Source organism: Pelodiscus sinensis, chromosome 26 (assembly GCF_052426305.1).
Source record: "Pelodiscus sinensis isolate ZL-2025 chromosome 26, ASM5242630v1, whole genome shotgun sequence".
Classification (NCBI taxonomy): domain Eukaryota; kingdom Metazoa; phylum Chordata; order Testudines; family Trionychidae; genus Pelodiscus; species Pelodiscus sinensis.
In genome coordinates this window covers 8107779-8126079 of record NC_143077.1, presented here as the reverse complement: position 1 = coordinate 8126079, position 18301 = coordinate 8107779, and the positions used below count along the sequence as shown (strand labels likewise).

Here is an 18301-nt window from a genome sequence, read left to right as displayed (position 1 = left end):
TCCAGTAACTCTCAGCTCATTTCTATTAATCCATATTTTATTTCAGTCTAATGGCAGCTACACAAATAAAACAAAAGGGGGCTTTGGACTTCCCTCACCCCTGTGAATGTATAGAACTTTTCCTGTTGGCAGCCACAGAACCAGAAGAATATGAGTGTCACAGAGAACACGGAGGTGTTTTCTTCAAATAAAAAGAGGTTTATTAAGATAATGAGAATGACACTGTGGTGTGGTGTGTTGTACATCGATTGCAGCTTTAAGAGAAACGACAGCAAGTACAAAACCCTGCAGAACTTCTATAGTCATTAGCATCACAGCCTGTTGTCCATGCTACAGTTTTGTGACTCCAAAATTTCATTCCCATTTCTAATGGCAGAAAATCCAGAGATTTTCCTCTTTCAAAACAAAAAAATCCCAAACTCAATTAGATATAAATAACTTGCACTGGACATTTTAAAACTTTCAGATTTAATTACACATAAATAAATATGTACAGATTTAGAACAGTTCAGTTCAGTCAATTTGGCCTGGTTCAAGTTCTGCTCCTTGTGCTTTATTCATTATTATTATTATTAATTTTAGAAACTTGTGTGCTGTTATTCGTAGGTCATGGAGTTTTATTTAGTCCCAGGTGTAACTTAAACTACTCGACCCCCTTGGCTTGAATGCAACATTCCAGAAGGCTCTCACTGATCAATTCCCATCTTGGAAAGACGTCCGAGTGTCAGATTGTTCTCATGACATGGCTCAGGGTTCCATAGGCCCCGCAGAAAATCCGTAGTGAGTGTCAGTTTGTTGCAAACTGTAAACAAAGTCTTGAAACCACTTGAAAATCAAGGCAGCAAGGCTGGAGATATTCCTCTTGTCTGGGGTGTAGGACTGTTGTTTAGGTGGTATCCTTGGAAGATTCCCTCTCTGCCTGTTGAAGGCAGGTTATACATCCAGATCTGGCCTGCAACCCAAAAAGATGCCCCATCTGATTTCTGCCTCGGTTTCAAAAAGATCTCGAGTGGCTGAGGCCTTTCCTCTCTGCTGATTTTTCAGTTCTCCGAGTTGAACGGACTCCTGGAGCACGTCAGTATTTTGTTGTGGGTTAAGAAAACAAAATAAAATAAAATTGCACATGACTTGGCTTCCTGCATCCACAATTAAAATAAACAAAAGCCATCAACCTGTCTTATTCTCTCGATCTCAGTGATGTCCATTAAAGTTCTTCTTAAATTTTAAGTCCTCTTATTTGTTTGCTTTAAAAGTTGCGTCCCAAGTTCAAATATTGTAGTTCGGGAAACATCTTGCGCTGGGTCTTAATATTTTTTTTTCCAACACCAGTAAGATCAGATCTCCTATCATGAGCTGGGAAGAGCTCCCTCCAGTGGAGAGGGAGAGGGAGACAGACAGCATGTTATTTCCGATGCTTCACTTCTTTCTCTGACACTTTGGAGTCTCCAGCCGCATGCCCGTTCCCTGTGCTGTTCATGAACATTTTATCCAACCCCTTGAGGGACTCCACCAGGTAGTTCTGGAAGGCTGTGAGTGCTGCACAGATGGCTGGGCCTCCGAAGCCGTGGGTTATCAGGCTGAAATGAGTCAAGCAGCTCTGGACACCTGGTTCTAAGATGAGAGATGGGCGGCTGTTCCCAAGCGGAGAACGATCCTGGGCCATCAAGTCTGCAAACTCTTTACAAATTTGCCTATAAGAGAAAAGAAGCCATTACATTTTTAGAGAGGCTGGAAATCTATGGTCCTACATTTCTGTTTGACGATTCCTTTTTTGTGCTCTGTTTCTGTAACTCATTTAATGTGTTAACCGTGGGGGCCTGGCTGAGCCAAGAGTCTCTAAATGTCTTCCTTCCAGGACACTGGTCTGAATCCAGCCCTGAACTGGACTGAAGGTCATTTCCATTGGATAGCTCTTTGCTAGCCTGGCTGAGAGGAGTTTGTTGGGTCTCAGAGTCAATTCTCTGTGCATCATTATGAAGGCCCAGTAAAAATCATGTTTGCCCAAGTGTCACTGAGGGCAGAATTTGAGGGCAGTGGGGTATTACTTAGGGCGTAATGTAGCCTGCAAAATCTTTATGATTAGCAATGATGTCCAAGAAGGAAAGAACCTGGCTTGAAGCTCAGATCCCAGGCTGTGTTTGCAAGGCTGGCAATTAAATAAAACCCTCTTTTGCTTGCAAACTAAGCAAACTGATCTGAAAGTCTCTGCATCCCAAGAAGCAGGGAATCCTGTGAAGATATTTTTGAGTGTCTGATCAGAGTAGAACACCTCTGGAAAACATAAGAACATAACTGCCCTACTGGGTCAGACCAAAGGTCCATCTGCTCCACTAGTCTGTCTTCCAACAGTGGCCAATGCCAGGTGCCCAATAGGGAATGAACAAACAGGTAATCATCAAATGATCCATCTCCTGTTATCCATTCCCAGCTTCTGACCGAGGCGGGGGACACCATCCCTGTCCATCCTAGCTAATAGCCAATGATAGACGTCTCCTCCATGAATTTATCTAGCTCCTTTTTCAATCCTGTTATAATCTTGGCTTTCATAACATCCTCTGGCATGGAGTTCTGCAGATTGAGTGTGCATTGCATGAAGAAATACTTCCTTTGGTTTGTTTTAAACCTGGTGCCTACTAATTTTATTTGGTGACACCTAGTTCTTGTGTTATGGAAAGGAGTAAATAACTCTTCTTTATTCACCTTTTTCACGCCGTCATGATTTTATAGACCACTATCACATCCCCCCTTAGTCTCTTTTCTAAGCTGAAAAACCTCAGTCTTAAGACAGATAGCTTAAAACATAACCATTACAATCCAGCAACCAAAAAAAAGAGGAAAGTGTCCTGTGACGTGGACTCAGGTTTGTTGCTCCTGATGTGTGACATCATGCAAGGCACACACAAGCCAAATGTGGGCCCTACCAATGAGCATGCCCTTTGAATGTTCACGGTTGTCCTTCGGATGTGAACGCATGCTGCATTTCACTGTGTTGTGAATCCTTCAGATAGGAGCATTGGCAGCACCGTACCACAGGGCCATCCTTCTTGCGAGGCTGGAAGCTCTTTGGGCCAGGGCCAGCCTTTCTGTGCTATGGAGATACGGTGCCTAGCACAAGGGGATGCATACTCACTTGGTAGCCAGAAGCATGTTTTTCCGGGTGTGGAGCTCGCTGGGATCAGAGTGCTGACGGCACAGGTATTCTGCTGCTGCCTTCGCTGGGAATTCTGTTTCACACACATAGCCGAAATCCCGGGCGAGGTGAACCGCTTCGCCTAGAAGGAGAAATTAATGACCTGGATCTGTACTTGTGTAACAACAAGGAAGCATTTTCTGCAGCAGTCTCCACATGCCTTATTGGGTTGCCTTGCTCATTTTGATTGGATGCCCTTTTTCTCAGCTCTCTAGCCAAGTGGGGGTGGAGGAGACTTCTGGACACGCCATGACTGGCTCTAGCATCCTGGGATTAGCTGTGCCACAGGGTGACTAGCCACTGGTTAGAAGAAAGTTCATCTCTCTAGTGCCTGGATAAATGTTCCCATTTGGCCAGGTAAGAGAACAGGGCACCACTGGGGCTACAAAGGACCAGGGAGAACAGAGACAAGGAAGAGACCTGGTGAATCAGAGTTGCTTGAGTGGGAATAAGAGGCAAGTGAGAGCTGCTGGAAGCTGTATTGGGCCTGGGAAAAAGCTGCAGGCAGACACGAGGGGTTTGATGGCTGGTGTCCCCAACCTAGAAAGTCAGGGCTGGAGGGCTGAATGCAAGCAGAGCAGGGGAGGGAGATGCTGGCTGGCTCTAAGCCAAAGAGCCAGAGCCCAGGGCCAGAAAGGAGCTTCCCTACTGACAACTCCAGGGCCAGAAAGCTGGGCCCAGAGGAACGAAGATGGGAGTGGGGGGCGGGGGCAGGGTGAGGGATGCTCCCCTAGTAAAGGTGATATTTCTCAGTGGAGAGGCTGGGGTGTCCCAGCTGGGAAGAGCGGAGTTGCTCTCTGGATGTGGAAGGGCTGGGCTGGCTGTCATGGTACAAGGACAGAAGAGGACTGGGACGGAAAGCTGGGGCATGAGGCTGGATGCGGCAACACTGCTGCGTGTACTGTTTTGGGTTATTCTGGGGAAGGTCCAGACGAAGGTTGTGGGACTCTGTGACGGTTTACATGCACAGGACGTCTGTCATAAATGGAGTCCACAAGGACTGGATTTATATTCAGGAAGATGTTTTGGACTCTATGGGGACCCTCCAGGGGGAAACTGGGGCAGGCAGCTGTCTTGTGTCATGCCCGCCAAAAGGAGGCACCTCTGGCAGTGCTGTGCTATGTCACGCTCCCACCGATACCAATGGGAGTTTCTCGTACTCTACTGTGGGAGAATCATTCCCCTGATTGAGGATCCCTGGCTGTCCCTCCCTCCCTTTGCTGGCTGATAAAATAGCATATGAAAGTCAACGTGGCTGAAGTCACATCTGGGTGGAATCTGCTGTGTTCTTACAGGAGGAAGAGTCACAGAGACATCTCTGTGCCTCCTTCCTCACCTCTCTCTCACCTATTTTCTCCTTCTACCTTTTCCTACTGGTCAGCATCAGAGAATGATCTCATTGTGATAGGCAACTATGCTGCTTTATCGCAAACCCAGACTGTCAAAGTGGGAACACACCCTGATGTGGTGGTTACTCAAGAACAAGGGAAAGGGGAAACACTGCAGGAATGGAAAGGGAGATAGGTTCTTGTTTGTATCTGTTCTCACTGAACAGAAAGGCCTAAGGGGAGAGTGCTCAGCCTGGGTATCCATCATTCCATGGAACTGCCCTCTCATTGATGAAATTGATCCATCTTCAGGCATCCCCGTGGAAATAATCAGAGCTGATGGCAATTGATCATGCCCAAAATCCCAGTTAGGCAGACAGAGCTAATTTGACTTGCCTCCCCGCTGTTCATACGTATTAGGCCATCCATCCTCATAGCATTAACCTAGTTCCCATTGCTGCCACCCCAGCTCCGAGAGGCATGTGCGTGAAGCCTATTCTGGACAGAGCATCTGTGCTTCCCGTACAAAGCATCTCAGTTCCCTTTCCCTCCTCACTGCCTGAGCCATAAATAAATAATGAAATACTAGAAAATGAGAGTTGGGGCAATTTTGTGTGTGCGGGCGCATGCACGTGTGTGCCAAATGAATGAAAATCTATCCACCTATGTGCAATAGGGAAATGGTGGCTATAAAAGAGGAGTTAAAGTAAGTGACTGGGAGTTGGAACTTCTTGGCTCTGTCCCTGGTGCTTGATAGAAGGATGTGCTAGTGGCTAAGGTTCACTCTACACTACAGCCAGGATTCATGCGCTAAGATCGATCCATTGGCAGTCGATTTAGTGAGTCTAGTTAAGACCCACCAATTCGACTGAAGATCTCTCTCCCATTGATCCTGTTACTCTACCCTGGATGAGAAGAGTAAGAGAAGTTGATGGGACAGTTTCTGTCATTGACTCTCTGCAATGTAGAGCCCGCAGTAACTTGACTTAAGATACGTTGACTGTAGCAATGTTATTCAAGTAGCCAGAGTTGCATTGCTTAAGTTGACTTCCTGTGGTAGTGTAGTCTATGTTTTTTGAAGGTGACTCATGATTGGTGCCTAACTTAATACACTGTACAGGGGCTTGATCGGAGAGTCACTGCTCATAGCATTCTACCCATGTTCTTAAAGTGCTTTGCTGAATCACAGCCTGATGGAACAGGGACTTCCTTGCCTGATGTAATGAAATAAATTGGTGCACCACCAAGCTGGTGTGCTGCAGGAGGGCACCTGCTAGAGGTGGCTATGAAGGAGAATTGTCCAGTGACTTTAAACAAGTGATGTCCTAATTCAGCCAACATTTCACCACACGCTATTCTTTGAGTGTGTGAAGAGTCCCATTAAAGTTTTTGGGCTGGAAACCTAAATTAGGCCTGATCTACACTGTGATCTAAGATACACAACTTCAGCTACATAAAGAGCATAGCTGAAGTCATAGACCTGCTTACCATGGTGTCTTTTATGCAGCAAGGTCAGCAGGGGCTGCTCTCCCATCGACTCCACCTACTCTTCTTGTTGTGGTGTAGTACCGGAGTCCATTGGAGAGAACCTGGAGATCGATTTACCACATCTAACCAGACGTGATAAATCAACCGCCGGTGGATCGATCGCTTCAGCATCGATTCACTGAGTAGTGAACAAGCCGTTAACCACATTCTTTTCCCATAGCTCTCTGTTGGCGTGTTTGAGAGTATTTTGAAAGTTGGAACGTAACCTGGCATCTTGCACAGAACTAAGGCCAAATTCATCCCTGTCATGACCCCAGTGAAAACTCCACCTAGCATGCCAGAGACCGGACAGCCCAAAATCCCATGGAAAATTCCAAACACAAATTTCTATTTCTACCTATTTGTCCATGCAACTCACTTAGATATGTCTAATGAGTCTATTATTAGAAATTATTTCTTAATGAGTTTGCTTTGGTTATGTTCATGGTCCTTTTGTATTTGGTTTCTGTGAATTTTCATGCAGCTGAGTGTTTACTGTCACTTTGCATCGTGTGTTTCTGGAGGACTTCGTTGTGATTTCTGCTCTTTCCTTCACCCTGGTTCTAGCATGCGTTGCTTCCTTTTTGTAAGAATTCTCCCTCCAACAATATTTATGAACAGCTGTGCATCGATATAAAAATATAACTAATGCTCAAAAACAGCCAGTAATAAATAAAAAATACAGAGGTTGGAGAGGCAGAGAAGAGCAAAGTGATTAAAATGTCCAAGAAAAAAGGGGTATGGGACATAACAGGACAACCTAGTTTCTGTCTGCTGAAAAAGGGCAAAGCAGTAGTACCTTCCCTTGGCTGATACATCTTCCAACACCATAACACCGAGTTGCAAGAGGAAATCATATCCATCAAGAACACATGGCGCTGCTCTTTTATTTAGTCCAAGCTGGTCAGCAGTAACCCAAAAGTCAGCAGCCTCGTGAAATCAAAATGTCTATTTCTTCCTTTTCTTTTATTCTTTTCTTTCCTTTCTTTTCATGGAAATCAGCCTGTCATTCAGCACGCACCAACTGCCCTTGGTAACAACCTCCGCCTAATGAAGCGGGTCATTTAATTTGCTGGCAACAATGGAGACGATTTTCTATTCAAAAACTGCAGGCAGCTGCCTCCAACACGCTGGGCGCAAATACAATGGATTCCAAAGCTAGAAGCTGCTATTTCATTTGTCTCCTTCCTGGGTCCTTTGGTCCAGAGATGTGATAGCGATATCATCATTTCCATAGTGTGAAGGCTGGGAGAAGAACTACTAAACATGCAGCTTTAAGACAGGGGACTTCATGCTTATAGGGCAACTCATATGTTGACTGTGGAGTCCACCATGCTCAGAAATCACCCACTACAGACTATCTGCCATTACACACCCTTGAAAACTGTTTCTCTTTTGGGAACTGAACCCTGCCCTCACACAGCAGTGCCACTGAGCCAACCTCAAAGCATATTTTTAAGGAATGTACAGCGTACGTGTCCTGGAGCCAGATATGGGGCATCTAGCACTGCAAGCACATTTGAACTATTTAAAAGGCAAGACAAGGGAATATGTAGAGATCTACACAAGTCTGAGTTTCAGCAAAACAGGTCTGTTTGGGCCAAGGACACAATGGCTACGTCTACATTGGCCCCTTCTCCGGAAGAGGCATGTTAATTTCAAACTTCAGAATAGGGAAATCCGCAGGGGATTTAAATATCCCCCGCGGGATTTAAATAAACATGGCCACCGCTTTTTTTCCGGCTTGGGGAAAAGCCGGAAAAAAGCGTCTAGACTGGCCCAATCCTCTGGAATAAAGCCCTATTCCGGAGGATCTCTTATTCCTACTTCGAAGTAGGACTAAGAGATCCTCCGGAATAGGGCTTTATTCCGGAGGATCGGGCCAGTCTAGACGCTTTTTTCCGGCTTTTCCCCAAGCCGGAAAAAAAGTGGCGGCCATGTTTATTTAAATCCCCCGCGGATTTCCCTATTCTGAAGTTTGAAATTAACATGCCTCTTCCGGAGAAGGGGCCAATGTAGACGTAGCCAATGTTTTCAGAAGTGCAATAAGTCTGTAATAGTGGTGCGTAGATACTGGAAATTAAGTCTGGTGAATATTCGTGATTATTTCTTAATGAGTTTGCTTTGGTCATGTTCATGGTCCTTTTGTATTTGGTTTCTGTGAATTTTCATGCAGCTGAGTTTTACTTGTAGTAATTCACAAATGTGAATTTTAAGTTTGAAAAGTAATTGATAGCACATTTCAAATTCACGCCAAAACTTGATTAGAAGAGTTAAACTCATGCAATGAGGGAGAAGAAAGAATAACTTATGTGAACTAGTCAGAGTCCTATCTCATTCTGATTCTGAGTGATTTCTCCAAACTGCTCTTGTTAGCCCAGCAGAAATCTATTAGCTTCAGAAGACATGCTTTGGTCAAGATGGAGAAGTATATGCGGACCCTACTTTGGATTAATGATGGCTGGTGCATAATCTGTTCTGTTTTAGGCCCTCTGCCTTCTGGCACATTGAAAATGGAAGACTTAGACCGGGCAAAGGTCATGCACCCCAGTTTGATGTTAAACCATCATACTAGATGACTCTTACCTTCCACCAGTGACGTTAGCAAAGTGACATTGGCAGCTTTACGCCTTCCTGCAGGTAGATTTAAGCCTATTTTCTCTAATCTTTCCCTTAAACACCTTCCACCATTTTTTGATTTTGCCCTGCAAGTGGGAAACAAGGAGGGAAAAGCTTTTAGCTGAAAGAAAAGAAAAAGCAACACACAAATGGCTGTTCCCCAGCCCACTAACAGAGTAGTTGTTTGATCTGGCATAAAATATACAATGAGCCCCACACAAATCTCAACTGTAAGAACTACTGATAACAGAATATAAAGTTTGTTAGAATCAATTTCTGTATTCCAACTGACATAGTAGTCCTGGATTCTTTTATAGCCATTAAGGGTATGTTTACACTACAGGTAGGTAAAGTCGAATTAAGATACATAAATTCAGTTTCATTAATAGTGTAGCTGAAGTCAAAGTACCTTAACTCGATTATTTGGTGCTGTCTACACTGCAGGAAGTCAAAGGGAGAACATTCTTCCTTCGACTTCCCTTACTCCTCATGGAAGCAGGACTACCGGCATCAGCTGGAGTGCCCCTCTTCACTAGACCCGCTAATTCGAACCCTGGAAGATTGACAGCAACTGCTTCAATCTTCTCTGTAGAGTAGGCATACCCTAAGAGACCTGCTATTCCATGAATGAAACAGATATGAGAATAAAAGAACCTTCATCCAGTCACTAGTTTTACTGTTTCAAATTCTCAACAGCAGTCCATAGCGATGCCTTTGTTCCAACAAACAGCAGCTCATCTAAGTTTGTGCAGGTGTAACTGCCACCTTGTAGATTCGAATCTGGAATCTCTGGAGTTTCGTATAGGAGCTTCTAGCACTTGAGCTAAAAGCCCACTGCTTCTCAGCTTATGTTGTAGAGCTCCCTTGTTCTTATCTCTCACTGTAAGTGGTCTACGTGCCACTACACGGGACAGTGAACCACACTAGGGCTATGTCTAAACTACGATCCTCTTGCGGAAGAGCAAATGCAAATGGAGCGATCATTTGGATATGCTGTGCTCTCATTTGCATTTCCTCTTCCTTTCCTTTTTGCACAAGAGGTTTTTGCACAAAAAGCACTGTGTAAACGGCACCTTTTTGCGCAAAAAACCCCTTTTGCGCAAGAGCTGTTCTTCCTCAAAAAAAGGGGGGTTTTGTGCAAAAAGGCACTGTCTACACAGCGCTTTTTTGCACAAAAACCTCTTGCGCAAAAGGGAAAGGAAGAGGAAATGCAAATGAGAGTCCGACATATGCAAATGAGCTCTCCATTTGCATTTACCCTTACGCAAGAGGATCATAGTTTAGATGTAGCCTAGGTATGTAGGTTACACAGATATCTCACAGATTCAGTAACAAAGAAACATTTGGTCTGCAAGCTTAGCAATGCTATGTATTGCCAAAATGCCCCTATGCCCAGGGGTGCACAGAAACTTGCTAGGCATTAATGTTGTTCTTAGGGAGTGCCACCTCCCAAAGATTGGTCTTACTGGAATGATTGACCACAGTAACAGCCAACCAGTTAGCTTCCCCTGCAGACATCATGGCAAGTTTGGGCAGCAGCTCTGCAAAAGGCAATAAATAAATTGCCCAACCCCCAAAGAAGCCGCAAAACAGGGGCCTGTTACTAGAATAATTTAACCCGACATCTCTGAAGCCTTTGCTATTCTGAGATAAAAGAAGCCCTGGATTGGATCTTTTCTCTACCCATGACAAGATATAGGAATAAGTTCTTGATAGAGCTGAACAAAGCACTCAGAGTGGATCCCAGAACTTGGGCACTAGCTACAAAATTCATGCTTGGATTCAGATATTGAACATCCCGGACATTTGGCAGGGTGTTTGGGACCAGGGCTTTGGCATGGCCTGCTATAGACCTAGGGGACAGTTGCACAATTTGGATCAGGTTGTGAACTTTCTCAGATTCAGATCTAGGGGTTTGAAATTGGAACCAAACCTGTACATCACACCTGATCAGAAGGACCCGCGGGTGCCCTCTGACATCGGTGGGACAGTCTCAGAGGCATTCCCGAGAGTGTAAACTCTTTGGTACGGGAACTATCTTTTTGTTCTGTGTTTGTATAACCAGGGCTGGCCCGTGGTATTCTGGAGCCCCAGGCACGGGTGCACGGCGCCGCCCCCGAGCACACGGGGCAAGCACGAGCCTGCCCATGGGGAGCGGGCCCATCTCCCTAGGGTGCGCAGGCCCCCCCCCCGGGGCGCACAGTGCAAGCATGGCCCAGTCCGGCTTGGTTGTTGCTGCTGGCGCACGCGCCAAGCCATGTAGGGCCCCGTGGCTGTGGGGGGAAGGGCGTTGCTGGCCGGCGCCGTGGGGATGCGGGTGGGCTGGCGCTGCGGGAGCCGGGCGCGTGGCGCCTGATGGCAGCTGTAAGGGACACCGCGCGCCCCTTACAGCTGCCATCAGGCGCCCCCCCATCAGTTGGCAACTGCCCGGCACGCCCACCCCTCAATCTGGCCCTGTGTGTAACCCACACACCTTCTGGGTGTGGTTCACTGGCCCATCCAGTGGCACCAAAATCACTACAGAGAGAATAAAGAGTCTGCTCTACAGCCTTTCCCACCAGCCAGTTGACTTTTAGCTCATGCACGAAAGGCTCATGCACTAATCTCCAGGGGTCCCAGATTTGATTCCGGCTGCATGACTTGGCCTGCAAGACCAACGATTTATAATGACCAGCAAGGGCTCATCACTGGAAATAGCTTATGCACTCTGAGCTGAAGGAAGCGGAGGAGAGATGAAATCAGAGGACGATAACCCCGGTGTGGTGCTTACCTCCTGAGGACTCCCCCAAGAAGAGAAGCATTGAGACACTCTGGTGGGGAAAGCCTCCTCTGCACTTCCCCGACGGTCACTTTGTACTTAGAGGTGGAGCTCAGAAGGGAGAGCCGGCCAGGCACGGAGCAGAAGACCTCGTTGGGATTTGTCACCCCTCCGATCAGACTGTCTTTGTTCATCGACAAGGCAGAGATGGTGGTGCCGTTTGCCTTTGAGGGGAGGGGCACTGGAAGGAAAAGCAGCAAAAGAGAAAAAAAGTCACTGGAAAGGATCTAAAGCAGGGGAAACCCAGACTTGGTGAGACTCAGGGCTACTCTGCCAGCCTGCCAGGAAGCCAATGAACAGGCATTTCCATTGTCAGGAAACATACCGTGACCATGGTGTTTTCCTTGGTCTTTGTATGTTTCCTAATGGAGAAGGAGAAGCTGCCTGAGGGGTGGGTTTGAAGGCCAGGCAAAATGCAGAACTCTAACTCATCCCTCCACAATTTGGGGTGCTGCGACCTGGGGTTCTCATTTGGCCTCTGGGACAGGATCGGGTATTTTGATCTAGATCCATAGCCCAAACCCTGTCTGCCTGAGGAGAGCTCGGGGATACAGGGTTTAGTTGAGCCTGTCACAGATCTGGATCCCGTTTTGAGATTCTCAGTACTCCTGGCTTTTGGCGGGATTTTGGATTTGCATTGGGGCCCATGTTCACACAGCACCATTCGGGAGGCACGACAGACCTGGACTCTCACTCTAGCACCTCTGTGATCTGAAACTCTTAGGGCAGCGAAGGGCTGTGTTTGTGGCTATGGGAAGGCTCACACTCAAATTCTTCATGCTTTGAATCGGACCCACAAGCAATAAGCTGAAGCCCCACACTTTGGCCACCTCAGTCTAAAGTTACCTGAAAAGATCCATTCCCCAAACAACGCAGAACAAACTGCCTTGCACTTACTGGGGGAAAAGCCAATTAAAAGCAGAAAGGCAGATGGATGGTGGTGAATAACAGGCACCATGCAGGGTCCGTGGCCTTACACCCACAATGAAATTGACCTATTTTCCCCAGGCGTCACTTCAGTAAGAAACCTTTTTAGACACAATAAAGGTTTCTTGGTTAGAGTCCTGGCAGAGATTTGTGCCAAGTGACTCTGGGTTTTATATTTTGAAATTAATACCCAATTTAGCTGAACAAAAGTAAATCCACGGTTTCCAAAGACTCCATCGCTCACTGCAAATACAGTCACTCCAGATCATTTAAACCCTGGCATGCTTTGTGGTTACTGAGTCATGGTCACTACATGATGTGCATTCAAACAGTACACATGCCTAATACTTAGAGCAACAAATAGCAGGGCGAGATCCAGGTTTTATAAAGGAAATACACATGCCCAGAATGAAACAGCAAACCCGAAATTTAATCGGAAAGGGCAAGTATACTGAGCCTATTAAAGGGGTCTTACAATCAGCATATTGTAAATACAGCTCAACAACTTGTTAGCATGGCAATAAAAAAGCAGCACATGTTACATAAAAATGGCTCATGTTTTAGGGCTGAAAGATTAATGGAAATAAGCTAAGGTATATTAAGTTCCCGCTCAGCGTGAAACTTGGACAGCGTTGGGGGATTGAAGGACAGGTTGCCTGGGTTTCCCTTTATAACTGACTCGAAAAGGGTAAAGATCTGACATTAAGACACTTGGGTCTGTGGCTTATTAAGAGGTTCTAAGGGGAAGAACAGAGGCTAAAAGATTCAAGAACATCACCGTATGGGCTAGGAAAGCAGAGCTGCTTCCAGACAGCAGCGACGTCAGGGCTTTCTTTCACATTCCCAGGATGGTTAATATTTATCCCTTGGCACATTCCTAAAATAAAAAGCCAGAGCATGTTTTAAAAATGTCCACGTATCACCACAAAGATGTGTCTCGCTGCAGTTCCATGCATTGCTATGGTTTTGGACTTCATCATGCATCCATGCAGTCCCATGCATCCCTGGAAAACTGTGCATGTCTTGTGCTTTCGTGTGTTTTGTGCATCACTGGGTAGCTGCATGTCTCCATGCATTCGTGGGTCAGTGAAGAGCTGTTCATTACAAGTAGGTTCACACTTCATCATGCATGTGGATTCATGCATCCATACACCACTGGGCACCTACACATTGGTGTGTCTGATTACATATCCATGCAACATGGTGGAACCATGCAACCCCGCTCATCCACACATCACAACATATGTTCTCCCCTGGGTCCTGGATGAGAGAGTGAATCCAGTTGGACTTGATGTGGTTTAATGCTGGAAGTTATTCAAAAGCTCACCTTGGAGAGCAAAAAAGGAAAAATGCAGAGGTGTGTGTGGGAGGCCATCCATGCCATGACAGAGTCTGGGCAGTGAGACCAAGCACGGTGCATGGCAGCACAGTGATGGGTGTATGAATAGGGAAACACATATGAAAAGGGACACACATCAGGCACAGACATATGGTGGGGCACAGCTGTCTGGTGGCCCCCACAGCCACTACGACCATTTTAAAACATGTGCTGACTTTTTTTAGGAATACGCACACTGCAGAAAACTAATCCACCTCGAGAGGCTTCAGCTAGTCCCTGCCACTCCCAGAACCGCAGCTCATAACCAATTAGGCATTCTCCATTACAATGACTTTCTGAATTCTATAGGCACCGTGACAAGGAGAACCCATACCGGACAATTTTAATAAGGATCTGTATTTCAGTTGTGCCTATAATCTCTAACTGAGACCAGGGCCCCATTGTGCAAGGTGCTGTACATACACAGAAGGAGAGAGAGTCCTGTCCCAAAGAGTTTGCAATGTAAATAGATAAGACAGACAAAGGTGGAAGGGGAAACAGAGGCACAGAGCGGGGAAGTGACTTGTCCAAGGTTGCAGAGCAGACCACTGATAGCACTCCCAATCTCCTGCCTCCAAAATCACTACCCTATCCACTAGGCCAGCCTTCCTCAATCCAATCAGACAGTCAGACATAACAACAGGAACTATTTTCTGTTTGGCATCTCCTTCTGTTTGTCTGGTCCGATCTGCAGTGTTTTTACCAATCAACCTGCTGCAGGTGAGACACAAAGCTACCTCCAGAGACTGTGAGTTTGGTTTCCTGGGCTTTTTCAGAACCAACATCGGCTCTTGTCACAAGCAAACCAAAATGTTCCCTGGATCTGCTCAACTGTTGCTTGGCTTTCAAAAAAGTGGACACGCTCTTTTGCCATAAATCTCGTTCTACAATGCATAAGGGGTGTGTTGAAAGAGCACTTTTTTCCAAAATTTGGCACCATGTAGATGCGCCAAATTTCAGAAAAGGCTCTTTCGAAAGTAAATCGGAAAAAGATACTTTTTCCAATTTAACATTGCCGTCTAGACATAGCCGAAGATGCAGGTGATCAGAACACCTGAGCCCGCCTGCCGACAAGAGGGAAACCCGAGACTACTGGAGGTTTGCCCAATACTCAGCATGCAACATGAAGCTCTGTCTGTGCTAGCGCTGGGCGCGCTTTGTTTCCGATGCAGTTTGAAAGAGCAGAGTCTCACTTTCTGAACCGTGTCAATGCTGCCAGATGACTGACCCTCCGAGAAGTTCTGACTTCTAACCAAATAACATTTCAACCTGCACCCCAGGGTAGCAGGAGGAACCACTGTAGCAAGATTTAAAGTTACATGACGGTGAGGAGGCTTTCATGGCCAGTGGATGGTTCTCACCAGGAAGCGTTTTGTTACTCCATGTGCAAACTGAAAGCAGAGCCAGAACTGGGTTGCACAGTGTGTATACAAGTCTGGATTGGAACATTCTCAATGTTCACAGGGGTTTGCCTCCCGCATGAAGGCTGGGATATAAAAATCAAGCAGTCTGCATTGTACCAAGTTTTCTCCTTGACGTCTCGTTGGTTTACACCATCTGAGATGTCCTGTCTCAGGTGCGATCCATGTTTGAACAGTGGGAATATTGCCTTCTCATCAGTCGATTTTGTGTCGATGAGAAATAGGTGTGAGTAACAAGGAGTGTATTGACCTCACTGCGGTTGGACAACCCAAAAATGCAGGACTCTAGTTAGGTACTGAAGGGTATGTCTACAGTAGCCCCCATAGTTTGAACTAGGGAAGCTAATGTAGGCATTCGAACTTGCAAATGAAGCCCGGGATTTAAATATCCCAGGCTTTATGTGCATGTTCCCATCCGGTCACCATTTTTAAATGCCACTAGTCCGGACTAACTGCCTGCGGCTACACGCGGCAGTTAAACGGTAATTCGAAATAAGTCCTTAGTTCAAATTACCTATTACACCTCATTCCAGGAGGAGTAACAGGTAATTCGAACTGAGGACTTCGTTTGAATTACTGTTTAACTGCCGCGTGTAGCCGGGGGCAGTTAGTCCAGACTAGTGGCATTTAGAAATGGCGACCGGATGGGAACATGCAAATAAAGCTTGGGATATTTAAATCCTGGGCTTCATTTGCAAGTTCGAATGCCTACATTAGCCTCCCTAGTTCGAACTAGGGGGCTAGTGTAGACATACTTTTAGTGAGCTAAGCCATCTGTCTTTTGTATTATACAGACTCTATTTCCAGTGTGAATGTGACAGGAACACACCCATGGGGCACTGCCCATCAGCATCACAGGGTGAAAACAAACCTCGCCCGTTGGTTAGCAAAGGAGTTAAAATGCTCTCCTAGATACAGACCTCACCACAGGTGTCTTCTTCCCTCCCTCCAGGGATTGCCAGATAGCCAGGCCTCTGTAGGAGGGAATTATTCCAGAACTGCTAGGAAGGGATGCTGCCGTGGTGGGTTTCTCTTTGTGTGTCTGTGTTAGACGGGGCTAGGGGGCTGGCAGTGGATCTGATTTAAGATACTGAGGGTATGTCTACACTACCCCGCTAGTTCGAACTAGAACGAGGTGTACAGCTAGTTCGGATTAGAAGCCTAATCCGAACTAGCTAGTCCATGCCGCGTGTAGCCGCGCGGCACGGGGTCTGAACTAGCTGGCATTTAAAAATGGCGCCGGCCGGCTTCATGCAAATGAAGCCCGGGAAATTCAAATCTCAGGCTTCATTTGCAACTGCGGATGACTACATTACCCCCGCTAGTTCGAACTAGCGGGGTAGTGTAGACATACCCTGAGAGTGCCAGCTATACCTGACAGAGCTTTCAAAGCTCTAAGAATCAATGGGGCAGGGAGAATGGAAAGGATGATAAAATATGGCTAGGTGGCACTGTCTGCTCAGCTTAGCTTCTATGCCTTTAAGCCTTTGCCCTCTTGAGTCACCTGCCCTTCCCCAGTCATGTTTGAAGTGGTACACTTATTGCGTGTTTTCAGTAACTGCCTGGATAGCTTGAAACCTGTTTCTTTTCTGACACTTTTCAATGGAAACAAGAGGAGGGGAGGAAATTGTTCTCCTTGATCTCGGAGGACAGAGGAAGAAGCTTAAATTGCAGCAAGGGAGGTTTAGGTTGGACATTAGAAAAAACTTCCTCACTGGCAGGGTGGTTAAACACTGGAATACATTTCCTAGGGGGGTTGTGGATTCTCCATCACTGGAGATATTTAAGAGCAGGTTAGACAGACATCTATCAGGGATGGTCTAGATCACTGTTTCTCAACCAGTGGTACAAGTATCCCCAAGGGTACAGTGAAAGAAGTCTGGGGGGTACATCAACACAACTGACATTTGGAGAAAACTGAATTTTTGTTTTAAGTTTTACAGCACTTTATTATTTTTGCACTTTTTACACCCAAAAATTTCATCACCCGCCTACGATTAAGTTTGTTTAAACAAATATGTTGCAATTATGAAAAAAAATGGTGTGTCTGAAAACCGTAAGTACTGGGGATACTTATAACTTCTTTTTTAAAGGGGTACTTTATATAAAAAAAAAAGATTGAGAAACACTTGTCTAGATGGTGCCTGGTCCTGCTGTGAGAGCAGGGAACTGTACTTGATGACCTCCCGAGACCCATTCCAGTCTAGTATTCTGTGAAACAATTATCCAGATTAGAACCCCATTTAGCGCCAGTGTCAAAAGACAGCCCCTGCCCCAGGGAGCCTACAGGCTGTGCCATAGCTGAGTTATCGGCTCTGATAAAGGGAGGATGTGGTAGCATTAGGGGCAGCGAGTGGTCCCTGAAATCTGTAGCCGCAGGGAGCTTATTGCCTAGGAAATGCTCGGAGAAAGTGCTTTGCAAAGCAAAGGGGGTGTAAAGAGGGATTTAAAAGAAGTGACCTGTGTGCTGGGCAATCAGCACTAATTTATTTTTAAGCAAGGAATATTAAGTTCACATAGGCAGAGGCACTCATGGAGTCTGCAGAGAGTTTTAGACAGATGAATAGATTGTGTTTTGGGGCCACCTATCATTAGCTATATATAGTAGCCCAATGTCTGTGAGTCTGTAACGCTGAAACGCTGGCTGTTCCCTCTGGGCGGTGCTGTTGCCTGACATGCTGGCTGTTCCCTGTGGGTGGGGCTGTTGCTGAAATGCTGGCTGTTCTCTCTGGGCGGCCCATGCAGCATGGGGAGTGTGGGGCCCAAATGGCCATGTGCGCCGCTTGCTCCTCCGCAGCGGCCCAGGTGAACGACACAGAAGTCAGCCGAGTGACGTACATGGCCGGGGGCGGGGCCTGGACAAGTGTGCATCCCTGACGGAGACAGAGAGGAGGCAGAGGAGAGCGGAGAGAGAGTGAGAGGCAGGAGGGGGAGAAGAGAAAGAGAGAGATGGAGAGAGAGGCAGGAGGCAAAGGAGAGAGAGAGAGAAAGACAGAGAGAGAGACCGGAGGCTCAGGAGAGAAGAGCGAGATAGAAAGGGAATAGGACGTGGAGGAGAGACCCAGAAATCCTGTCTTATGATGGGCTATTGGC

At 46.4% G+C, this 18301-nt stretch overlaps 1 protein-coding gene across 4 annotated transcripts in view; it reads right to left on the bottom strand.

Moving 5' to 3' along the window:
* Window positions 1–449: 449 nt before the first annotated feature.
* Window positions 450–18301, bottom strand: part of TFAP2E (transcription factor AP-2 epsilon) — a 58018-nt gene continuing 40166 nt past the window's right edge. For 2 of the 4 annotated variants that reach the window (XM_075909037.2, XM_006125955.5), the window contains exons 4-8: window positions 13188–13286; window positions 11435–11663; window positions 8632–8750; window positions 3131–3272; window positions 450–1691 (exon numbers count right to left, since the gene is read on the bottom strand). In XM_075909037.2, the coding sequence (XP_075765152.1) occupies window positions 1403–1691; window positions 3131–3272; window positions 8632–8750; window positions 11435–11663; window positions 13188–13286 (878 nt within the window). In that variant the 3' untranslated portion in view covers window positions 450–1402. The remainder of the gene's footprint in view (window positions 1692–3130; window positions 3273–8631; window positions 8751–11434; window positions 11664–13187; window positions 13287–18301) is intronic. The other 2 variants (XM_075909038.2, XM_006125956.5) reach the window with 1 other exon arrangement.